The sequence below is a fragment of the Myxocyprinus asiaticus genome, chromosome 25 (genome assembly GCF_019703515.2).
Source record: "Myxocyprinus asiaticus isolate MX2 ecotype Aquarium Trade chromosome 25, UBuf_Myxa_2, whole genome shotgun sequence".
In the NCBI taxonomy this organism is placed as follows: domain Eukaryota; kingdom Metazoa; phylum Chordata; class Actinopteri; order Cypriniformes; family Catostomidae; genus Myxocyprinus; species Myxocyprinus asiaticus.
Window position 1 is genome coordinate 29,738,984 of NC_059368.1, and position 26,237 is coordinate 29,765,220.

The 26,237-nt window shown below is 38.5% G+C and overlaps 2 protein-coding genes across 2 annotated transcripts; both read left to right on the forward strand.

Annotated features, from left to right (window-relative positions):
* Positions 1–705: 705 nt before the first annotated feature.
* LOC127415729 (barttin-like) lies at positions 706–4,882 on the forward strand. The gene is made up of 3 exons (XM_051654584.1): positions 706–897; positions 1,171–1,253; positions 3,476–4,882. Exons 1-3 carry the CDS (start codon positions 721–723, stop codon positions 3,741–3,743), a joined length of 528 nt encoding a protein of 175 aa, XP_051510544.1. The 5' UTR covers positions 706–720; the 3' UTR covers positions 3,744–4,882.
* A 928-nt stretch (positions 4,883–5,810) lies between these two features.
* Positions 5,811–26,183, forward strand: pcsk9 (proprotein convertase subtilisin/kexin type 9). The gene is made up of 12 exons (XM_051654577.1): positions 5,811–6,171; positions 7,823–8,014; positions 8,160–8,283; positions 8,543–8,676; positions 8,791–8,932; positions 9,879–10,075; positions 10,163–10,346; positions 10,454–10,630; positions 18,660–18,808; positions 19,010–19,175; positions 21,164–21,336; positions 25,818–26,183. Exons 1-12 carry the CDS (start codon positions 5,995–5,997, stop codon positions 26,007–26,009), a joined length of 2,007 nt encoding a protein of 668 aa, XP_051510537.1. The 5' UTR covers positions 5,811–5,994; the 3' UTR covers positions 26,010–26,183.
* Positions 26,184–26,237: the final 54 nt, after the last annotated feature.

Here is a 26,237-nt window from a genome sequence, read left to right on the forward strand (position 1 = left end):
TGCACTTCTTTAAGCTGAACCAAATATTGAATTGTGCTATGAGCCTTTGTAATGACAAGACGTGATTTTGGGAAAGGATTAGAAATGTCAGATCTTTTATATATATATATATATATATATATATATATATATATATATATATATATATATTAGTGGTACATTATTTTGTATAATAATATAGGATTGAGAAAGTGTGCCTCTCTCCTGACTGCCACATTCACTGTCACTTTAAGGCCAACAATAACCACTTCTGTTCAGTATCAGTTGTATCACATTGATTTATTAATGCTGCATTTTGTCAGTTAAACATTGTGTTGTTAAAGTGTATTACTTGTCCGTTTTGTTATCACCTTAGCATAAATACCAATAGATGACACTAAATCTCTGTTGTTGATTTGCATTGTGAACTATGTTTTTGTTGTTGTTGTACTTGTATTTCTGACCTGCTAAATCATTAAAATTCCAGTATTCTGCAAAGAAACATAGTAAGATTGCTCAAGCCAATTCTACTTTTGCCTGGGGGAAGGTCACCTGACCGAGGCCCATTACAGGTTCAATGATGCAGATCGTAGTTTCCCACTGGTCCTGCGTCCTGCCACTCACTCCTGCCCTCCCAGTTTGTCCTTCACCTCTATGGAGCAGCCATAAAGCTCCACACTCTCACCTGCACTTTCCTCATTTAACTTAGTTAACCAACATTGGACCTCCAATCCTCAACCCATGGCAGAGAACAAGCCGTACCGCTATGGACTCATCATTCTGGGGATGGCGTTGGTGGCGTTGGGTATGTTCTTGATGGCTGTGGAGGAGCTACAGGTGTTTGCCACGTTCTGTTCTATAGGGGTCCTAATGATGGGCTTGGGAGTCGTCTGGTCCGTGTGTCAATGTTACCCCAGGGTAAGAAGGTTGAGCTGTCACCATTGAACAGTAATGGATAAGTTGTATTGTGTTTAAGTTCATAGAGTTTCATAGCAGAGAATGAAGCATTTATCTGGATTACTGTGTTCGAAGAACATTTGATTTTGACCCATTTTATTATTCCTTAACAAAATGGTTTGTACTTGTGTAGAGTTGTCGAAGCATAACACCAGACTTTAGGTTGTTAATGTTTAAAGATGGTGTTTGAATTGTTTTAGAGTGTTAAGCATTGCATTCTGGGCTGTCCTCTAGGTGATTTTAATAGTACCAGAAAAAGAAGAGCTTTGTGGGGCTGGAAAACAGGATTGGTGTGCAGGAAACTCGGATGAAAAAAGGTCAGAATAACTTTGAATACCAGATTATCAGGAAGGATAACCTTTATAAATCTCTTTAGGAACGTTCTAACAGTATAGCACATTTTTTTTTTTTTTTTGTTAAGAAAGAATAAATATGCTTCTTGAAGAGAACGGATTAGGCACATTCCAATAACATGGTAAACTAGAGGCACAAATAACATGTTTTTGTTATTATAACTATTAGATATGTTAGTTAAAATATTATGAAACATAAAAATAATCTTGCATGTAAAGTAGCTCGATGTTTATAATGATTTCGGTCTAACCCACCTCAGAGGTTTTGACCTTCTTGACTGCATCCAACTATTAAAATCCTAAAATAATGCCATCATTTTGACAATCTATAAAATTGATATTAAATTCATTGTAGTAAGCATCTATTTGAATTATCAACAAACTGTAATTCCCCAAAACAAAATATTTAGCTGTGCATACCACATTTTGAGTGAAGACCTATTACTGCAAGATACCCCCTATTCACCTATTTCCAAAATCCCAACATTCCTTAAAATTGTGACACTAAAGATGCAGTATTATTTAGACCCGTGCTATGGTGGGGAGACAAGTAAATAATAACATGTTTTTTTTTTTTTGCACAAATTTTAGTGTTGTCAAAGTTTTATCAAGATTGCATTTATCAACATTTAATTCTGTTAGTGTGAGGGGGAAAAATATTAAACATCTTTAATTAATGAAAAACAATTTTTCTTGACTTTTTGGGAAAAATAAGTTTATCAGTAACTACAAACCAAAATTTTGTCCCACACTAGCTGACTAGACAAGGCAAATGTATTCATATTTCATATACGCAGTAGTTATTCAAAGTGCTTTATTTGATAAATTTTGTCTTTTAAAAGTCTGATGTTTATTTAATGTTTATTTCTTGAAAGTAAAATCACAAAATCAGGGTTTTAAACAAAATGTATTAGTTTCCCAGATTTTGGTAACAGGGTAACAGCAAAAATTATTTGTTAATTAATGGAAAATAAAACAGCTCATGTAATATTCATTATATTAATATTTATCTTCTGATGGTTAAGCACTGACCATTTGATGAAAAAGAAAAAAATTACCTACATTTAAAAATAAATACAAATACAGTTTCAGGCCCTATCTTGTTCCCTATTCGTGGGAATCTCTTCCTCCTCCTTTTTCTGATATTATACAAGGTGGTGGTGGTCTGTCTTTTTACGTGTGTTCTGAGGGTCCATCAAGTCTCATTAAGTCTAAAATCACTTCCTCTGTGACTAGGTTCTGCAACTGGCTAATTGAATTTCACCAGCCATAGAATCTGATTATGCTGTGTATTATGGCATTATATTTGTAAAAAGATTGATGAGAAGGAGCTATAACTTTAAAACTCAACAGCCAATGTCGGGAATACATCTGAATCCAAAATCAGGCATAATTAAAGGGATAGTTCAAAAATGAAAATTCTCGCTTCATTTACTCACCCTCATGTCATCCCAGATGTGACTTCTTTTTTTTTTTCTTCTGTAGAGGACAAACAACATTTTTTAAATAATATATTATCGCTATTGGTCTATACAATGCAAGTGAATGGTGACCAGAACAAAAGTTTTTGGGCAATTCACTTTCTTCTTGCATATCACAACCTAATAGTTGGGGCTGGTCAAATTTGTAGTAAAAATGATTTAAATATTGATCTGTTTCTCACTCACATATCATATTGGTTCATGGATTTAACCACTATAGTGGTATGGATTACTTTTATGCAGCCTTTATGTGATTTTTGGAAATTTAAATTTCTGGCCACCATTCACTTGCATTGTATGGACATGCAGAGCTGAGATATTTTTCTAAAAATCTTTGTTTGTGTTCTGCTGAAGAAAGAAAGTCATACACATCTGGGATGGGTGAGTAAATGTGAAAAAAAATTTTTTTGGGTGAATAGTTCCTTTGAACATATTTGGGCCATATGTAGATTTAAACCAATTTTAGGCATATAATCATTGTAATATAACAACTAATAGTAGGCTTACATTAATTTTTCTTTTTCTTTTTTGAATGTGTACCATCCTCCTGTTATACACATTTACCCAGTAAATACAGCATCATAATCATTTTTTTTTATTTTTTATTTTACTTTATTTTTTTCAAGAAATGAAACAGACAGACTCAATCTTATGTCTAAATATCTCTTATATACATAAGCCTGACATTTCTTTTTCCTGTTACAGTCCAACAAAACCAATAAGAGCTCCCTTGGCTGGCTTTTCTGATGAAGAAGTTGAAATATCAGTAGATCCACAACGCCATGCAGAGAACAAACACAATGAGCATGCCATTGTCCCCCACACCTCTCAAAGCTCTTCCGGCAAGCACCTAACCTGCTCCAGCACCCCACTGCCAGATAAAGGAACTGCAGGACCAGATTCTGAAAAAGAGATGTATTATGGAAACGTAGAGGACTCATGCTACTACAAATCTGAGCTGGACAGTGAATAATTCCTGTTGCTATATGTCTAAATTAACAACCACATTATTTAACATTTGCTAGACACTTAGGTTATCATTCATATTTAAATTAGTTTTAACTTATAGCATTTTCATTTTTGTGTGAATTGTCCCTTTAATGATAAAAATAAGAGATCAGCCTATCAGAGGCATGTTTATGGCTCAAGTTCTGGTCTTGACTTTGTCACAAGCATATGATAAATGCTCCACTCTCAGGAAAATAAGGTTGGAAAGTTTAAACATTAGGTGACAAAATAAATACAATGGTGACCTTTAATCATATATTACCATGGAGAGGACATTGAGAGAGGAACCGCCTGGAATGTCCAGCTCTGGGTATTTATATGTGACTGTGCTGTTTCCAAATAAAAGACTTTCAGCACAAGCTCTCAGCCAAGAGAGATAGAAAGCAGGAATATTAGAACAAATTGAACAGCGCTGATACAACCATATCAATTCAGATCAGTTAAATGCAGTATTTGTAGAACTGTATTACTTTAAACTCTCAGAGATATTTGATGAGCCGGTTATAGATATTTTAGTGATGTAAAACTGCATTTTGGAACTGGTAGAGCATGGCGCTAGCAATGCCAAAATGATGGGTTCAGTTCCCAGGGAACACACAGAAAATGAATATGATTTTTTTTTCTTTTCTTCCAGTAATATGAGCATGGGAGGATTAAGTAAAATTGACAATAGTGAATGTTTTTTGAGTGTACAGTAAGTTGCTTTGGATAAAATCATATGCCAAATGCATAAATGTTAAAATATGGACTGAACAGTAAATCATAATCATCCAGGCCATCCATAAATGATGTGCTGCGTACCACACACAGACTGAATATAGACCCAGATTTACATTTCTGTCTCTTTCAAAAAAGTAATCAGATTAAACTGTAAGAGTTTATTCGAACAGTGACTGACAGTTTGTCAACAAGTGTCCAGCATACATGGGTACTCCTTCAGTACTGTTTAAAAAGCATGTCAGATGTATACCTCAAGAAGTTGCCTGAGAGAATAAAAAATGGGCTTTAATCTAGACAAATAGTGGCAATTTAAGATTACTATATTATATGGTCTTTATTTGTTGACATTTTTTTTTTTTTTTGTCACTAAATAAATCATGAGCATCCTTCCATTTGTGTCATTTCGTAATTTTGATGGCTTTATTATAATTTTAAATATAATTGCCATCTTTTTCAAATCAATGCACCCATATGCAAAGACAGTATGGATTAGACTGTGTTTTGTAGGCTTCGTTTAATTTGATTACTACTCTTTTAGTCGCCCAACACTATAACCACTTTTTTTCTGACCGACAGAGGACGACGTGAAGCCATTTTTGGTCAAATTTGAAATACCATTCAGCATCCGAAACGCGCAACTAATTCACTTGCGCAGATGCGCGCATATAGTGCGTAGCCTAAATGGCATATGATCTCATTAGCCTACATAACATCAAAACAAGCATCTCCCTTCAGTTTAGGTAGGCTTTTTTAAAAGCAGATTCAAACACCAGTTTGAACAACCTGAAGAAGCCGTTGCTGCGGCTGATTTCTGACAATGATCAATATACAATTATAAATAAAGTATCCTAATATTGGCTACTATAAATATAAAATGTAGTCTGATTGAACTAAAAATGTATGAACTTTAATTTACAGTGTACATATCAACAAATGTTAAAAGTCCGTGAAGTAGTAAACGTTCTAAGGGGCCGTTCACACCGAACCCGTTTTTGCGTTCGTACGCGCTATCGTTTACCTAGCCTACGTAAACACTCGCTAGACTGGCGTATTTGACCGTTACGCCGCGTCCCGCTGATTTTTTCAGCGTCTGTTCAACTTAACGTCAAACGCGTCTCGAGACACCTGCGTTCTGCTATATTCGCGGCGCTGCGTCTAGCTTTTTGGCTCTAGGACGCGTTCGGTGTGAACGGCCCATAAGGATGTTTGTGTGGGTGGAATGCGCTGTAATCTGACTCCTCTTCTGCAGTATTTATTTACAAGACATCGTTCGATATAAGGACAGTGAAACGTCACCCACCAGGCCCCACCTTAAAGATTCACTCAGTCAAAGAGTTTCAAATGTGAAATGTTGATTGACATGAGGACACATTTCCACTCAAAATCTCTCTGCCACAAACGCCTGCGATATTACATGCCGAAGAACAGTCTGAACAAGGGATTTTTGAGCAACATCACATAAACTACTTATTTTAAAGTACAAAAGTGACCACAAAATGAGGGGCGTCGTGACAGTATGCTGTTTGAGTTTACTTCTGTGCCTAGTGGCTGTAGTTGAGGGGGGTGAGGACCACCCTGAAGATGATGAGATGATCCTGTCCCTAATTCTGCAGGATGACACCCAGCCTGAAGCAGACAGCAGACCCTCTGCCCAGTTTTACAGGTGCTCTAAGGTAAGCTCACGACCTTATACATTTCTTATACTGATTATACTGTATAAACTGTATTATACTGATGTTGATATTGATTTATTCAATTGAAAGGAATATTGGGTACAACAGGGCTAAAACTGCCCCTGGACTTTCCAAACACCTGTTTGTAACTATGCAAAAAATAAAAATAACAATAAATAAATATAAAATATTCCTGATCCATGAGATCATTGTGTGTAATGTCTAAAGGTTGATTTTGAGGCAGTTTGATCTAATATTTATCATTTTTTAAATGTTGCAAATTTATGTAGCCAATGAAAATCCCGGAAATTATCTTATATTCTTTTGAGACAAAATACTTGTCATTTTCAGTTTTGTTCAAGGCGATTTCTTTTTTTACATTTTAATCAAAACAACCTTCCGTTATTTTTTCGTTTCACATAAATTATGTCGCTCCATCAATTTTAAATAAAATACATCAATTTTTCCCGATCTTTATAGGGTACAACAGGGCAAAAGGCTTCACGGGGTAAAAAGCTCCTTTGATTTTATTTTCTCCCAAAACGCTAATTAGCATCAAAAACTACCACAGGACTTTCCACTATGAACTGCAAAAATGTCCTGTTGCTTGAGATCATTGCGTGTAATGTCTAAAGTTTGATTTTAAGGTCAGTTGATCTAATATATAATAATTTTTTAAATGTTAATTTACAGAATGTAGCTAAAGAATTACCTGGAAATTATCACATTTATTTTGAGACTTAATAGTTATTTACCATTTTAAATTTTGTTAAACATGATTATATAAATAATTTTTTAATAACTGTCCAGTAAGTGAAAGGATAGTATTTGTGATAAAAAAGCCCCCCTGTAGTAGGGGTTAAAGGCCCCTATTAAACACATTGTCTTTCTTAAGTGGAGGGAATAGATTTGTTATGAAAAATGTTCAAAGTGGGCTCACATGGACTGATTCAATCACAATGGAGATCCAATTTTTTATAGAATACTTGAGATGTTCTGAAATGCCAAATGTGATTGAAATTAATACAAAATTATGCTCCCTTTTCTGAAGTGGGTTTTTTGAATAAGCATGATCTTCATCTGTTACTCAAAAAAGCATCTTGCTGTCTCAAAATTATTTGCATAAGTTGACAAATTGTGCCCTATAACTATTGCCTGGGGGCCTTTTACTGCAAGTGAGGGAGCCTTTTACCCCTGGTCCCGGGTAAAAGGTTCCATCGCCACTTTTAAAAAAAAAAACCTTCTGTTGTTATTTCTTATCACACAAATTATGTTGCTCCATCAATATTCAATAAAAATAAATGTATTTCTTGAATCTTGATGCACTTTGTGACCAGAAAAAAAAAAAAGCTAATTTTCCTTAAGGTGTGCCTTTAGCCTTATTGTACCCTACACTATTTATAGATTTACCTAAGATGTTGAAATATTAGACAAATTGTTGCATCAATAGCCTTCAACTTAAAAGCAATTATTTGTGCCTTAGAAGCTCACAGACTGAATAGCACACTATGGGTTCTGTGTTTTACTTGAATTTTAGACCCATTTTCAGCTTTATTAACAAGAAATACGAGGGAAATTTTTATATTCACATTAACTTGATTAACTGTCAAACTCATTGTGAATCAAGTGCATTTCATGTTTTCATGCACAGGACGCGTGGTGCATGCCAGGTCAATATATAGTGGTGATGCGGAACGGGACGCACGTGAACCAGGTGGAGCGCACAGCACGCAGACTCCGCGCAAATGCCGCAAAGCGTGGATACCTGATCGAAATAATTCAGACCTATTCTGGAGCCTTCCACGGGTTTTTGGTGAAAATGAGCAGTGATGTTCTTCACATGGTAATCTGCACACATTTTTGCTTAATAAGGCTCAAAGTTGTATCTTTTAAGGAATGTTCTAGTTTAAGAATGTTCAGGTACACATGTCAGAGCTGTCTAAATGTACAGTGTCTGCCTCTCTATTTGCATTGTTTATTTTTGGCAGGCAGTAAAGTTGCCCCATGTGGAATACATTGAAGAGGATTCCTCAATCTTTGCTCAGAGCATCCCTTGGAACCTGGAGCGCATCATTCCAAACAAACATGAGACTGGAAAATACTCACCACTCAGTGAGCTCTTGATCTACATTCTTCCCCTCGAGCACTTTAATATAACGTCTTCCGCACAAATATGTTCTTCTGATAACCAAAAGAGACAGAGTTTCTTTTTATTCTGCTGGCCAGTGTGTAAATGTGAAGTTTTTATGGAACAAAATTATTGAACCTTTAAGTATCGAAACTTTTCACAAGGGGCCTTTTATCCCCAGTGTACCCTATTCTCTCTTCTGTGGTATCTGATCTGAGCCAGCATACTTGTGTGTATATGTAGATGATGGTGCACAGGTGGCAGTGTATCTCATGGACACAAGCATTCAAGTGGGTCATCGTGAGATTGAGGGCAGAGTGATGGTGACCGACTTTAACAGCGTGCCAGAGGAGGATGGGGTCAGGATTCACAGGCAGGTAGGTGAAAGTGATAAAAAAATGTAGAGAATCAGAAGTCATAATCAGAAGTCATGGCAACTTAAATTAATGGGTATCATATGTCCATCACTTCCAACAGTCTTTTACCCACAGGCTAGTCAGTGTGACAGTCATGGTACGCACATAGCAGGCGTGGTGAGTGGGCGGGACTCGGGTGTGGCTCGAGGTGCCAGTGTAAACAGCGTTCGAGTTCTGAACTGCCAAGGCAAGGGTACCATATCGGGAGCTTTGGCAGGTAAACTGACAAATAAAAAAACAAAACAAGATAAGACATCTGTGAACCCAGAAACAGCATTGTTTACTATATTTATTAAGCTACAGGTGCACTCAGTATTATTTTCCTCATTAAAAACTATTACCCCAAAAGGAACTTTTTTGACTTTTGTCAAAAAATAAACGTTAAAAAGGATGTACACTTACATGAGATGAAGACTCCAGTCATATCAGTAGACTGATAAAAGCAGTTTTATTTTACACAGAGCTGAGCTGCCTCATGTTGAGGTCAAATGATCAGCTAAGAACTACAAAAGACTGTTCAGCAAAAGACGGACCACTTGTCTTAAAATAAATGGGAGAAATTGGAGCGCCCAATATGGCGGATGTAGAAAAGAAAGTCCCACCAGATACAGACATCGTCAGTCAACTCGAGGACGTGCGTGTGTATAAAAATAGCATTTTTTTGCGTTATCTGATCTAAAGAAGCACAATTTATGATAACATTGCTGTCAGATTTAATTGCTGATTTGAAATACTTTCTTTGATCGTAATCTTGACCAACCATTTTGTTCGTCTTTCCGCTTCAAGTAGATAGGAGCTGTACTTCTGTGCAGCTTGTTTACATTGAAAATAACTGCCCGAGAGCGTTCCAAAGATGGCCGCTGAGTGAACTGACTTGCCTTGAAAGGGACTTTTGTACTCATTTTATCACCTTGTTATTGGACTATTTCTACCACGGAAAAACTGAAATCATGGCTGATTGTGAATAGTGTTTTCTACAATGGCACTCTTAATCTAAAACTATTGTTTTTTGCTTGATGCTGTGTCCACTTGCTAGGTGTCAGTATGGCAGTAAGTCCAAGACTAATGCCATATCGGTCAGCGCAACTTAAACAAAAAATTACTGAGTATACCTTTAAAGATCTCTGCAGAATTCAGCTCTATGTGATACAACTCTGTTTCAGGTCTGGAGTATATTCAGTCATCTCTGAGGGCCCAGCCTATGAGACCTGTGATCCTACTGCTGCCATTTGTGGGAGGATTCAGTCGTACCCTTAATGCTGCCTGCAGGAAAATGGTTGAATTGGGCTCAGTGCTTATTGCTGCAGCTGGTAACTATAATGATGATGCCTGCCTGTATTCACCAGCTTCAGAGCCTGAGGTACAATCTGAACTTCTAGTGGGTTGAATGAATATATGCACACACTGGTATGATTTGGCTTTAATATGATTTGATGTCCTTCTGCAGGTGATAACTGTAGGGGCAGTTAATTTTGCTGATCAGCCGCTTAGCACAGGGACGACCGGTACTAATGTTGGTCGTTGTGTGGATGTGTTCGCGCCTGGTGATGACATCATCAGTGCATCCAGTGATTGCCCCACCTGCTTCACCACAAAGAGCGGAACTTCACAGGCAGCGGCACATGTTGCTGGTTAGCACGCACGCTCACGCACACACACACACACACACACACACACACACACACACACACACACACCCACACCCCCACCCACCTCTGGTCATTGTTTGTGTTTTCAGGTATAGCTGCGGTGCTCCTGAATCTTAGTCCAAAGTCCAGCTCTGCTGAGGTTCTGCAACAGCTCCTCTATCATTCACTGAAACAGGTCATTAACCCAGAGTCTCTGCCCCAGTACCACCGTCTCACTACACCCAACATGGTGGTCGCCCTGCCTGACCCAGCCTCCACCCTCACAGGTCAGTTCAGGGGTTCAATGACTGAATATTGTAGCTTGCAGAATAATAGCAGTAATTATTTATATTTATATTACAATCTATTGGATGGGGGGGGGGGGTCACGTGACGCCATGCTAGAAGTAGACGTGTGAGCGACTAGCTCTGCGCACTTTGCTAGTTTTTAAATTATTTTCATGTTATAATCCGGTGAGATTCGATACACCCAGTTACATATTTGCTCTTTGAGGTAAATATGACAAAGAAGTCAAAATCCTCAAAAGACTCTGGAGACATTGAAAGACACTTATGTGCTCAAGCTGACACCCCCGAGCAGGCCGCAAGCCGGGGACTCGATTTGGAAGGCACATCGGGAGAAGAAATTCATGGTCAACTGTCCAACATCTCTGTGATGCTGACGAAGGTTGTTGCTGACTTAGAGGATCTCGCTGTAATACGTCGATCGATTACGGCGATGGAAACAAAATTCTTTGAGTTGGTCACAAGAGTGGCAGATGTTGAGAAATGGATCGATTATCTGGAGTCATCGGAGAGGGAATTATCTGCTAATCCACCCGCCTCCAAAACAGACTTGGAACACATTTTGGAAAAATTGGAAAATCTCGAAAATAGGAGCCGAAGGAACAATATATGGATTGTTGGAATTCCTGAGCATGAAGAGGGCAGAGATATGGTGAAATTCCTGGACGAGCTCTTCCCGAGTCTGCTCGACATAACAGGCCATAAACTGGAAATCTGATAATTCCTTGTGCTTATGCCTCCTGTTGGCTGGAGTTTGTTATGTGGAGTATTTTTGCGGGACATTGGAATGATTACGTCATCTGCTGCACTCATAACAGCAGGCTCACTGAACAATTGTTTGTCTGTCCGAGGAAACTGAATGGCTTTATATCGGTTGGAATTTGTATTGTGGAGGAACGCACCTTTGAGACAGTTCTGTGAATGAATCACATTCTCTGTGTTTATTCTGCCTATTGGCTGGGGTTTGTCTCACAAAGTATTTTCTGTTGTGTAATTTTGCCTCACAGGATTTGTGCAGAAGCACCGGACTTGAGCAATCCGACGGCAAAGTTGTCACGGGGGCTCTCGTAGGCATACATGGACCTTTTGGGTTTAGAGGGATTGATGCCAGTTTCTTTTTCTGTTTGTTTTGTTCGGAGGGAAGTTCGGGGTTTGAGTGTTGCACTAATGTTGAAATGTGGTCTGTACAATCTTATTTTTGACACACAATTTATTTTTTCTATTATATCAAAATGTCACTCTACATGGAATGTGAATGGGTTGGGGCACCCCATAAAAAGAAGGAAGGTTATTTCTTTTCTTAAATGTAAGAAATGTGATATAGTGTTTCTTCAAGAAACACATCTTTCCCCGCAGGAAGCTGAAAAATTTGGGAAGATATGGGGTAGACATGTTTTCTTTAGTGCTGGCTCAAGTAAGAGTAGTGGGGTCATTATATTGATAAATAAACATTTACAATTCAAATGTCTCAAACAGATTAAAGATAAATTAGGGAGAATCATTATTGTTTTAACAGAAATTCAGAGGCAAAGTCTGATTTTGGCTAATATTTATGCACCTAATGCTGATGATCAGGGCTTTTTTTATAGATCTTGAAGGGATGTTGCAAGCCGCTGGCACCCCTCATGATATAATATTGGGAGGAGACTTTAATCTTTTGATGGACTCAGTCCTTGATCATAGTGAAGCAAAAGTGTGTAAACCCCCTAGAGCAACATTGACGCTTCACAGGATGTGTAAAAATCTTAGCTTTGCAGATATTTGGCGACTTCTGAACCCATCTGGTAGGGATGGTATACATTTTTGTTTCATCAGTCCATAAGATTTATTCTAGAATAATATTTTTTATATCTAAGTCCCTCATTTCATCTGTTGTTGATTGTTCAATTGGAAACATTTTAGTCTCAGATCACGCCCTGGTGAGTTTAGAGGTGTTACCACATATGGAGAAAAAGAAATCATATAGTTGGCACCTTAATGTATCCCTGTTGCAAAATCCTGATTTCCAACAAATGTTAAAGACTGATATCAGTGTTTATATGGAGACCAACTGGTCTTCAGTATCTTCTGTGGGCGTGGCTTGGGAGGCACTTAAGATGGTTCTTAGGGGTCGGATTAGTATGCCTCATTCATCAAAAAATCCAAAGCACGTGAACTCGTGGAGTTGGAAGAGAATATTAAAACTGCCGAGGCAGAGCTGAAGCGCCGAATGTCATCCGATGGCCTCAGAGAATTGACCCATTTAAAATACAGATATAATACTATTTTGTCGCAGAAAGTGGAGTTTTAGTTGTTCAGCGCAAGACAGTCATACTTTGAGTCGGGGGACAAAGCAGGGAAGCTTTTGGCTAGATATATAAAGTAGAGAGAGTCTTTTTCTACCATTCCCTCAGTGAAATCTGCTGGTGTTGAAATATTTACCTCAGCCATTGATATTAATAATGCTTTCAAAGTGTTCTATCTTGATGTCTATAGTTCCATGTCTTCGTCTACTGATGAAGATTTTAAAAAATTTGTGGAACCATTAGAACTCCCTAAATTGACAACTGAGCAAAAAAATTCTCTTGATTCTGAGATAACCTTGGAGGAGCTTGACGAGGTAATTAAGGCCTTGCCTACAGGCAAGGCTCCGGGGCCAGACGGTTTTGCCGCTGAATTTTTTAGATCTTATGCTACAGAACTGGCTCCACTTTTGCTAGAAGTTTCTACAGAATCTTTAAAGAATGGAAAACTTCCGCCAACCATGACACAGGCCCGGATCAGTCTGATTCTTAAAAAGGACAAAGATCCAAGCGAGTGTAAGAGTTACCGTCCAATTTCCCTGATCCAGCTAGATGTAAAAATGTTGTCAGAAATATTGGCTAACCAATTAAGTAAAGTTATGACATCTCTTATACATATAGATCAGGTGGGGTTTATTCGGGGCTGTAGCTCTTCTGATAACATTAGGCGTTTCATCAATATCATGTGGTCAGAAGCGAACGATCAGACTCCGGTCACCCATACATTTCCAAAATCTTAAAAAGATAATCCCATTCTACCATATCAAACACCTTTTCGGCATCAAGTGAGATGGACTAAGCATATTGTCCAGTAACGGCTTTCCAGCCAGGAGCCTTCCAGTGGCCCAAACAGGGCATTAAGTATTTGGGGATTTTATTCCCAGCAAATTTGTCTGATTTAGTTAGAGTTAATTTTGATCCTTTAATAAAAAAGTTTTCGAGCGATGTGGGCAGGTGGGCTTCATTACATTTATCTATGATTGGGAAGGTTAATGTTATTAAAATGAATTGTATTCCAAAATTTAACTACCTGCTACAATCTCTCCCTGTAGATGTCCCCCTCTCTTATTTCAAGCAATTTGATAGCATAGTGAAGTCCTTCCTTTGGAATGGTAAGCATCCCAGATTGCATTTCAATAAGTTACATAGGCCGATTGACAAAGGTGGGCTAGGCCTACCCAAGATTTTGTTTTATTACTATGCGTTCAGTCTCAGACATTTAGCTCATTGGTCTCTTCCACCTGAGAATGCCCCTCCCTAGTTTGGTATTGAACAAGAAGTTCTTGCACCTATTATGCCATTGCAAAGCCTCTCTATTAAACTAACCGGAGAAGTTAAGTCACACCCCGTTATTTTGCATGTACACTAAGTATGGACAAAAGTGTCCAGAATTTTTAAAACAGACACTTATTTAAATGTTGCATATGGCAGAACCCAAGATTGTGTATTGGTAAGTCCCCTTTCTGCTGGTCGGAGTGGATAGGGAGAGCGGTTACTACACTTGGTGATCTATATGAGAGTGGCGTGTTGAAATCGTTTGAAAATCTGGTTCAACATTTTGGGATCCCCAGATCTCAGTTTTATAGGTATTTACAGCTGCACCACCTGCTTTGTACTGTTTTTGGGAGTAGCACCCCCCCCCCCCCCCCCGCAAAGTAGCAGATGCTCTGGGAGAGGTGATTACTGCTTTTGGAAAAGGTCATGAGGCATCAGTGTATTACTCCCTGTTAATTCAGAGTTTGGGGGATGGAGCTTTAACCTCTCTTAAGAGAGTATGCTAGAAAGACTTCAACTTGGTATTGGAGGAGGGAGTGTGGGCAAGGATTCTTAAAAACGATAAGTCTGCATCTAGAGATGCAAAGGTGTGTCTTATGCAATTCAAAATTTTGCATAGATTCTATTGGACCCCCTCTAGATTGCATAGGCTTGGTCTTAAAGACACACCCACCTGCTGACGATGCCAATCAGAGGATGGAGACATGGCCCATGTTTTTGGTGGTGTGTTGAGATCTAGAAATTCTGGTTGAAGGTTCAGAATTTTGTGTCTGACGTGGTAGGCACTCGGGTTTCTTTTTGCCCCAGACTTTGTGTTCTGGGCGATGGGGCGGTCATTGATGTGGGGTATAGTCATATAGAGAATTGGGTTCTGACCTGTGTGATGATCGCCAGGCAGGTTATTTTGAGGGGTTGGAGGTCAGATGGTGTGCCCCCTTATCCGGAGTGGTGCACGGAGATGGGGAGGGTGGCGGCTTATGAGGTGTCATCGGGAAGATGGGGTGACTTGGTTTTGTTTATCCGGAAATGGGAAAAGTATTTGAAATTTTTGGAGGGCACTTGGGTGGGGCGTGGAGAGAGAGTAGTGTAATATAGTTTTAAGTGAGTATGATTATTATGTGTATGTATGTATGTATGTGTGTGTGTGTGTGTGTGTGTGTGTGTGTGTGTGTGTGTGTGTGTGTATATATATATATATAAATATATATATATATATATATATATATATATATAAATATATATTTATTTTTTGTGTCTGTTTGTTTGTTCTTTGTTTATATATATTTACCTATGTTTGACTACAGGGTTGTTTTTTTTGGGGGGGGGGTTGGAGAGGGGGGTTGTGGGGTTTAATGTTGATTCTATATATATATATATATATATATATATATATATATGTGTGTGTTTTGCATTTTTTTGTTATTGTATGATTTAATAAAAAATGTTAATTACAATCTGTTGGATGATGATTTTAATTCTGTAATTAGCAGATTCATTGCAATACATTTACAATAGGTTATTGAAGAGTCTGGTTTATTTTCAGATTTATTAATTTATAGTATATTAAAAAGCTGAACCAGCTTAGGCTCTTAAACTTAACACGGTATCTAAAAAACGCGGCACGGCGTTCCTGTATTAGACATTGAAAAATCATAGAGCAATGGTCAAAGACTTAAACTGTGTAAAGTAGTTACATGCAGTTCTTAACATAAGATGCTATTTGTTCTTGATCTGATGCCAGTTGCAAGAATCCACTTAAGTTGAAGCCACAGTGACAATAGTCTTAAAATTATAACAAAGGATTTTTTTTTTAACTCCCCAATGAAAATGACATTGTTGGTGTAACATGGCCAGGTCTAAGAGGGGGCTATATTTGTCTTGTGATCCATATTTGTCTTGATCCTGCTGACATCCCAGTAAAGCTCCCTGCAGAGAGACGGTGGAGTGACGAGTAGATTCCCCCTCAGGGTCCATCACGGCTGGATTGTTCTGTCAGACAAAGCGAGAGCGAGACAGAGACCCAAGAGCAGAGGAACAGTTCTATCATGAGGGATCCTCCGCGCAGAGCGTGCCCACACTTGAGTGGCAGATCCACGAAGAAACCTCTGCTGAAGAGTCGTGCACGCCACTCACACACTCCTGGCACGCAGGCAGAGATGGGCAATCAAACAAATACATGAGGCGGACCATCTTGGCAGAGAGAGTGAGGCAAGTTACTTCACATCAGCAAAACGTGAGGAATCCTCCGTGCAGAGCGCGCCTGCAGGCAAGTGGCAGATCCACGAGGAAACCTCTGCTGAAGAGTTGTGTGTGCAGCTCACACACTCCTGGCATGCGGGCAGAGACAGGCAACCAAACAGATACACGAGGCAGGACCAATTAGGCAGAGAGAGTGAGGTAAGTTACTTCACATCAAACACACTTCAACACTAAATACATTCACTAAACTACATTTAGCCACTAAAATCCAGCCATGAACATGACACACAAGGGGATTAAATAGGCAGGAACAAACAAGGGACAGGTGCCACTCGCTGGCTGAAAGTTGGCGTGATCAGCGTTCCTATAGAAACGGTGATTCCACGTGCCAGCAGCACCTGAAACACATGATGGAGAAATGTAAACACCATTTGACCAAAACATACAGAATATGGAGCATGAGTGTCCGGATCCCGACACAGATCGAAACCGAACCATACAGGACGTCAGGATCCAGACACCATCCTCCGGACATGACACAAGACCGACCGAAGAGTGCATGGCTGTAACTCACAAACGGACCTGTGCGCTCACACAAAGAACATACACGAAACACAAGACATGGGATGATGTCATGTTCCCGTCAGATAAAAACCCAAGCTGACAGAATGACAGGACCGCGACATCACTGAAGGGCGTACAGCGGTAACTCACACCCGGACTCGTGCATTTAACACAAAAACAGGACACGAAACACAAGACAGAACATGGGGCGATGATGTCAAGGTCCCGTAAAAACAAATACCCAACCTGACAAGTTGACAGGACCGTGACACCACCCTAAAGGTCAAAGTGCAAGCCACCCCACCCCCCAAAGATAACATCCTAGTACCAGCCCTGTGGCGTAACCTAATGTAGTCAGGTTGATGTAGTCATACTAAATAATCTAGCAAGAGTGCTGTAGTTCCATATATCAACATGGCTGTGGTTTGGCCGTAGAGTGCCACAGTTAATACATATGAAAGAACAGCATGATTGCAAGTGTGATATTGCTTTTATACAACAGTTCATCAAACAAGGTAAAGCTACACAATGTATGAATGTTGTTCGAGGCACTGGTGTACACTGGATACAGGACATCTTATCAGGGCGAATGGACAATTAAATAATGAAAGAAAGGAAAAGACGGCTATCCGAAAACATGTAATCTGAGCAGGTAAGTGCCATATCTTATGCTGTTGTTTTGACTTATTGGAAAAATTGATGTTTTGAAATAAATGATGTTACAAAAGTTAGGCAACATTTGTTAACATTAGACACAATGATTGCTAGTCTGATAACGTCAAACGTTGTAAAGTTTTTATAACTGCAGGATATTCTGGCCAAATAGACCATGATAGTCTATGACTAATTTATAGACTGTCATTGTTATCTACCAGTGCTCAACATGGTCAACAAGAAAAATACACACGTGAAAGTGAAGTGAAAAGTTCTGCACCGATTACAGTATAATTATTGTATTTCACTGCACACTCACACAGATGCTACTCCCACAAATGTGCTACAGTAGCCGGAGCTTATTTTCTCTGTGAACGAATATGACGTGACACACACGGGTGAATGACATGTATATGCAATTTCATGCAAAATCCATCACGACAGCTCTAAAATATAAATCATTATTATAGGTTTATCAAAGTGTATTTGGGTAAAGACATGGTTTGGAAGATGGATTTTTGTTGTACTCTCTCATTAATAACATTTTGTTATTTTTTAACAGAAAATGTTACATAGTGTAGCTTTAATAATAAACCAAAAACATATGTTTTAGGCAAAAGGTATATGAATCAATGTTTTTGAACAAATCTTTTAAGAGTACAAAATGCTCTTGTTCACTTCCATTGTTTCTGTTGTGAACGAGTCTGTTTTTAAACAAATCAGTTGAGTCAGTGATTGAATGACTCACTCATACTGTAACATAAAAGACACTCAATTGTCGCCACCTACTGGAGTAAATATGCAATGTTCAGGAGTTGTCACTGAATGAATCAGTGAATGAACAATGAATCAAAATCCCCAATACTACTTGGTAAGCTAAGAACACGGAGAACCGAAGTGATACTAATGGTGAAGCATTGCAGTGCTTTTGGACTATATATCAGAACCCTGCTCATCCAATCAGATTCATGGAATGGAACTCTTTTATAATTTTGTGTATTTTTCATGAGGTTGATGATGTGTGTGTTTTGTTATAGGGGAGGAGCTTCTCTGTCGCTCCATTTGGTCTGAGAGGTCAAGGGCTGTAAGTTTTGAAACAGCTGGTGCCCGCTGTCGGCCCGGTGAAGAGATGATGAGCTGTTCTACTTTCTCATCAAACGGTGTGCGAGCTGGAGAGAGAATAGAGGTGTGTATCACTGATTGGTTCAATGACTATTTCTGAACATTGCATATTTACTCCATCATTGTATCAGTGATAGAGAATTGAGTATTTACAGTGATATGCACAAAATATACAGTACGTAACAGTTTCACTTGTCAACCTCAAGTAAATAAAATTTTAGCTCACCAGCGTATATCAGATATATTTATTAATTCTCTCTAACAGGAGAGAGATGGACAGAAAGAGTGTGTTGCTGTCAATGGGAATGGAGGGCAAGGTGTGTATGCTGTAGCTCGCTGCTGCACAGGGCATAAGGGTCATTGCCAGATTTGGGAGAGTCCTCAGAAGGGAATGGATGCAGAATGTCCTAGCACAGACCAACAGCTAACAGGTGACAGCTGCCTTCACACTGCATGTAATGTCTTACACAGTGTTTGCAAATTCTGGTGAACATTAATTAAGGGATTGTTTCAGATTCAATGCAAGGTAAGGTCGACTGACAGCATCTGTGACTTAAAGGGATAGTTCACACAAAAATGAAAATTCTCACATTTTTTTACTCACCCTCATTCCATTCCAGATGTGTATGACTTTCTTTCTTCTGCAGCACACAAATGGAGATTTTTAGAAGAATATTTCAGCTCTGTAGGTCCATACAGTGCAAGTGAATAGGTGCCAAAATCGACGCATTACTGCATTACTGAAAACAAACAAATTGCATGCACAGTAATACATTTATTATAAAATGAAAGTCTGTGGGGCTTTGCTTCAGAATAGAGGTTAAAATATTCACTGTTTTGAAAGTATAGCCATAATGTCCAGACCACATAATTTTGGTAACCTTCGGATGATATCCACTTGTGAAAGGACGTAACGTAACTATCTGTAAAGCACTTTTTACATGAAGTAAACTCTACCCATAGGAATTATGTCAGTGATAGAATCAGGGCCCATATTCACAAAGATTTTGGTCTTACCACTTGGAGTTCTCCAAAGAGTTCTTAGCTAAGAGTTTTTACTTTAAACCTATTCACAAAACTGCTAGGAGCAAGTTTTACTAAGGAAATTTTAAGAGTAAGGCGGAGTTGACCTAGCTGCTGTGGATTACTTCACATTCTATCAACACGCTCTCTTAAATCAGCCAAAGTGATTGGTATCAGGGAACCATTATTTGTCAACAAATTCATAAAAGACAGACAGTAGGAAGTGTATATTATTAAATTCATTTATTCGGAGTGACTGTTTGCACTAGGCAGGGCCATATCTCAGCATATGGGAGCCCTAAGTGAAATCCTACTTACATTTTCTAGTTACATTTTCCCTTCCCTCTCGTGCCACAAGGGGGCCCCTTATAACTGACTAATTCAGCCATAACAGCTACCTGAGTCTGACTTGCAGCTTTTAGTATGTTTAAAAAAAAAGTAACAAAAACAAATTACCTTGCTTTGCGGGGCCCCCTGGTGGCTTGGGGCCCCAAAGCAGCTGCTTACTGTATACCACTTATAGCTAGAAACGGCCCTGGCACTAGGTGTAAATAGCACCTGACACACAGCATGGATATTTGCACATAAATAGTCTGGTGAAAACAGAAATTAAATACAAACTACGCTCCTGGTGTCGTTACAGTGGCGTAGTGTATAAAGATGGTGTGGATGTGCTTTTATCAGGCAGATGTTCCAGTTTCGATTCCCCCCTTTGTCCCACTTTTCTCCATCCTATTTCCTTTCTCCACTCTTAATATTTTCTTGAAGACTAATTATAATAATAAATAAAAGTTAATATAAAGGTTGATTGCCCAACAGTTATTTGGTCATGGTGGGTAAAATTAACAATGGTTTTACTACAGTGATTTGAGGTAAATATAGTAACCATGTATACATTTGTGGTTACTATGATTTTACTACAAAATACCACAGTGATACTATGGTTGTTGTAATAAAACCATGGTTAAGGGAAGGTCAGGGTAAAGTTTAGGGGTAGGGGTTGGTGTAGGATGTCTGTGGGACTCTAAACAAACACAATAAACATGCTGTAGAGATGCCCCTATACTGGATGTTAGTATTTAATTAGGGTTGAAAATACTATCTTCCACTATTTGGACGGGTTCAAATATCATCTAACACTATTTGCACTTAGTGCAAAGAAGATGCTTTTTGTTACTATTTGAACTTAGAAATAGAAATTATCTGCAGTCTCTACAAGTTAATAAAATAATTTCAATCAATAATCTCATTGACAACTGAAATCAATATTTCATGTCCATTTATTTGCTAAAATTAGGTTGAGTTTTTCTCAATTTCTCTGTTTGACAATGTATTTTAGAAGTTTTTAGTTGATTGTCTTATTATATTTCTATCCACATGTTGTCTACCCCTGCAGGCTGCAGTTTTTTCTCAGAATCTGGAGACATATCGGCCTCTGATCGACCTCTACATGGCAGTCGCAGGGCATGTCCTGCTAGAAGGGGTGTGATGTCATATGCCACCTGTTGCCACGCCTCCACTCTGGAGTGCCGGCTGAAAGAACACGACCCCACGGGTTTCAGCAAGCAGGTCACTTACCCTTACAAGAAGTTTCCATTCACTCAATGACAGCTTGCCACACAAAACCAATATCATTGGGTCTCTTGTACTAATAACTGTCTACAATTGTTCTTACTTGTGTGTGAAGAAAAGGGTCTCGTGTAAAATTTCTGCTGGAATAGGTGCGTATGCACAACATTTTTCGAACTCTCATTCTAATATTGATGAACCTGGCATACTATAAACTGTGAGCGTGTGCCCATAGTTAGTTATTAATTACCATATTACAAGCTCAAACCATCTACATTTAAGGACTTTCCACACAACATCACATGTACAGCGATTTATCACTTTCTGCTAATGTATACTTACGCTCTCTAAAGATATGGAATCGCAACACCATTTGAAACACAAAAAACACCTTTTATTATTTATAGGCTTAGGTTAAACGTGACCAGCTTTATGAAGAACCTGCCAAAGAGTGTGCAATAACACCTATCAATTTTGTTTCAATAACATAAAGTAAAATTTAGGTTCACCTAGTGTGTGTGTGTGTGTGTGTGTATATATATATATATATATACACAGTTGAAGTCAGATGTTTATATACACTTAGGTTGAAGTCATTAAAACTAATTTTTTAACCACTCAACTGATTTAATATTAGCAAACTATAGTTTTGGCAAGTCGTTTAGGACACCTACTGTGTGTATGACACAAGTGATTTTTCACAATTCCAGTGGGTAAGTTTACATACACTAAGTTAACTGTGCCTTTAAGCAGCTTGGAAAATTCCAGAAAATGATGTCAAGCCTTTAGACAATTAGCTTCTGATAGGAGGTGTACTGAATTGGAGGTGTCCCTGTGGATATATTTTAAGGCCTACCTTCAAACTCAGTGCCTCATTGCTTGAAATCTTGAGAAAATCAAAAGCAATCAGCCAAGACCTCAGAAAAAAAGGTGGACCTCCACAAGTCTGGTTCATCCTTGGGAGCAATTTCCAAACGCATGAAGGTACCACGTTCATCTGCACAAACAATAGTACGCAAGTATAAACACCATGGGACCACGCAGCCATCATACCGCTCAGGTAGGAGACGCATGCTGTCTCCTAGAGTTGAACGAAGTTTGGTGCGAAAAGTGCAAATCAATCCCTAACAACAGCAAAGGACCTTGTGAAGATGCTGGAGGAAACAGGTAGACAAGTATCTATATCCACAGTAAACGAGTCCTATATCGACATAACCTGAATGGCTGCTCAGCAAGGAAGAAGCTACTGCTCCAAAACCACCATAAAAAATCCAGACTACAGTTTGCAAGTGCACATGGGGACAAAGATCTTATTTTTGGAGAAATTTCCTCTGGCCTGATGAAAGAAAAATTGAACTTTTTGGTCATAATGACAGTCGTTATGTTTGGTGGAAAGAGGATGAGGCTTGCAAGCCGAAGAACACCATCCATCCGTGAAGCATGGGGGTGGCAGCATCATGTTGTGGGGGTGCTTTGCTGCTGGAGGTACTGGTGCACTTCATACAATAAATGGCAACACGAGGAAGGTAAATTATGTGGATATACTGAAGCAACATCTCAAGACATCAGCAAGGAAGTTAAAGCTCTGCTGCAAATGGATCTTCCAAATGGACAATGACCCCAAGCATACCTCCAAAGTTATGGCAAAATGGCTTAAGGACAACAAATTCAAGGTATTGGAGTGGCCATCACAAAGCCCTGACCTCAATCCAATAGAAAATTTGTGGGCAGAACTGAAAAAGCATGTACGAGCAAAGAGGCCTACAAACCTGACTTACAGGTTTTAGTTTGTAACTACACCAGTTCTGTCTGGAGGAATGGGCCAAAATAACTAATTGTGAGAAGCTTGTGGAAGGCTACCCAAAATGTTTGACCCAAGTTAAACAATTTAAAAGCAATGCTACTAAATACTAACAAATGTAAACTTCTGACCCACTGGGAATGTGATGAAAGAAATAAAAGCTGAAATTAATCATTCTCTCTACTATTATTCTGACATTTCACATTCTTAAAATAAAGTAGTGATCCTAACTGACCTCAGGCAGGGAATATTTTCTACGATTAGATGTCAGGAATTGTGAAAAACTGAGTTTAAATTTATTTGGCTAAGGTATATGTAAACTTCTGACTTCAACTGTAGATATAGCCAAAGGTTTGGAATAATGTACAGATTTTGCTCTTATGGAAAGAAATTGTTACTTTTATTCACCGAAGTGGCATTCAACTGATCACATTGTATAGTCAGGACGTTAATAACATAGAATAAATACTATTACAATTTGAAAACAAAATGTTCAGAACTTCTTAAACTACAAAGAGTTCTCATCAAAAAATCCTCCATGTGTAGCAATGACAGATTTGCAAATCTTTGGCATTCTAGCTGTCAGTTTGTCCAGATGCTCTGGTGACTTTTTACCCCACGCTTCCTGTACCACATGCCATAGATGTGGCTGTCTTATTGGGCACTTCTCACACACCTTAAAGTCTAGCTGATCCCACAAAAGCTCAATGGGGTTAAGATCCATAACACTCTTTTCCAATTATCTGTTGTCCAATGTCTGTTTCTTTGCCCACCTTTTCTTTTTGTTTTTCTGTTTCAAAAGTGGCTTTTTCTTTGCAATTCTTCCCTGAGTCTTCTCTTTATTGTTGTAAACAAAACTGGTATTGAGCAGGTAGAATTCAATGAAGCTGTCAGCTGAGGACATGTGAGGCGTCTATTTCTCAAACTAGAGACTCTGATGTACTCACCCTCTTGTTTAGTTGTACATCTGGCCTTCCAACATCTCTTTCTGTCCTTGTTAGAGCCAGTTGTCCTTTGTCTTTGAAGACTGTAGTGTACACCTTTGTATGAAATCTTCAGTTTTTTTGGCAATTTCAAGCATTGTACGGCCTTCATTCCTCAAAGCAATGACTAACAGACGAGTTTCTAGAGAAAGCTGTTTCTTTTTTGCCATTTTTAACCTAATATTGACCTTAAGACATGCCAGTCTATTGCATACTGTGGCAACACAAAAACAAAGACAATGATAACTTCATTTAACAAACCAAATCAAATCAAATCACTTTGTCACTCAACCATAGTGTAACAGTGGGTGAAAGTCTTGGGTGCAGTTCCAAGCAACATAGCAGTCATGATAGTGATGAGACATATACCAATTTACAATAAACATCAGATTTACACAACACAATTTACATATCTAATATACACATAATTACACACAACACAATATACAAATAATAATATACAATGTACAGTATACAATACACACAATATAGAATACACATTATACAATAAAAAAAGTATATATACTATATATAGAATGTACAGTATGTTGTATTGTACTGTATTGACATTCAGGCTGTCGGTTGATAGTCAGTTGCCAGTGTGTTGTTAAGAGAGAATATAATTTATGACAGTCCAGTGTAAGATTAATAAAGTGCAGTGCTGATGTATATTGATCATGAGAGATCAAGAGTTCAAAAGTCTGATTGCTTGGGGGAAGAATCTGTCATGAAGTCGGCTGGTGTGGGTCCTGATGCTACTCCTTGAAATAACCACACCGTCTTTTTCCAGAGCAGCTGGAGGTTACCTGTGGGTTTTTCTTTGTTTTCCGAACAGTTCTTCTGGCAGTTGTGGCTGAAATCTTTCTTGGTCTTCCTGAGCTTGGCTTGGTATCAAGTGATCCCCGAATTTTCCACTTTTAATAAGTGATTGAACAGTACTGACTGGCATTTTCAAGGTCTTGGATATCTTTTTATCCTTTTCCATCTTTATATAGTTCCATTACCTTGTTATGCAGGTCTTTTGACAGTTCTTTTCTGCTGCCCATGGCTCAGTATCTAGCCTGCTCAGTGCATCCACGTGAGAGCTAACAAATTCATTGACTATTTATACACAGACACTAATTGCAATTTAAATAGCCACAGGTGTGGGAAATTAACCTTTAATCGCTATTTAAACCTGTGTGTGTCACCTTGTGTGTCTGTAACGAGGCCAAACATTCAAGGGTATGTAAACTTATGATCAGGGCCATTTGGGTGATTTCTGTTATCATTATGATTTAAAAAGGAGCTAAACAACTATGTGATAATAAATGGCTTCATATGATCATTATCCTTAAATAAAAGACAGTTTTATTGCATGATCAGTCATATTTTCAAAATCAATGCCAAAATTTCTGCCAAGGTATGCAAACTTTTTAGCACAACTGTATATATATATATACTTTATATATTCTCATTTTAGATTAACACATGGCATTTTTTAAGGGCATCAAGTGTCAGTGAGTTTTGCATACATGTGATTTAAGCCGATTTTATCCTAAATTTAGTACATGAATATCTACTGGTCACAATTTAAATATAAGGTTTTTAAAGCAAGTCACAGACCATTTAATCTTTTGTACCACTGTGCATTTTAAACACCATGACTTAAATTAAAAATTTAAAAACCTACATCATTTGGCTTGGTTCTCTTACAGGTGGAGGTTTCATGTGAGGGTTCATGGACACTAACAGGGTGTGAGGCTCTGACACGTGATTGTGTCACTCATGGTGCATACGCTCTTGGAAACACCTGTGTAGTTAATACATCTGGAGGAGACAGAGGAGCTTCGGCAATCGCCACCTGCTGCAGGCTCCGCCCCTCCCAGCAGCAGCTATCAACAGCATGACCACTGATGACCACCCTGATGTTTGAAAGGATATGCATGTTTATAAACCAGCTTCCAATTCTGTTTTGCCAACACATAACCAAGGACATAACTGTTATAACCAAGGACATAAAAGTTAACTTCAACAAAAGCTATAGTTAAGAAGCTAAAGTTTAGCTAAATTACTATTATGCATGCAGTGTACAATGTTTATTTTTATACAATTATTTTTATAAATGTATACGTTAC

Excerpts from the sequence above, each read along its gene's own strand:
- LOC127415729 (XM_051654584.1), top strand. The coding sequence starts at position 721 with ATGGCAGAGAACAAGCCGTACCGCTATGGACTCATCATTCTGGGGATG. Across the intron at positions 898-1,170 it reads TGTGTCAATGTTACCCCAGG|GTGATTTTAATAGTACCAGA; the intron begins GTAAGAAGGTTG and ends GCTGTCCTCTAG. Across the intron at positions 1,254-3,475 it reads GGAAACTCGGATGAAAAAAG|TCCAACAAAACCAATAAGAG; the intron begins GTCAGAATAACT and ends TTCCTGTTACAG.
- pcsk9 (XM_051654577.1), top strand. The coding sequence starts at position 5,995 with ATGAGGGGCGTCGTGACAGTATGCTGTTTGAGTTTACTTCTGTGCCTA. Across the intron at positions 10,347-10,453 it reads GGCAGCGGCACATGTTGCTG|GTATAGCTGCGGTGCTCCTG; the intron begins GTTAGCACGCAC and ends TTGTGTTTTCAG. Across the intron at positions 10,631-18,659 it reads CCCAGCCTCCACCCTCACAG|GGGAGGAGCTTCTCTGTCGC; the intron begins GTCAGTTCAGGG and ends GTTTTGTTATAG.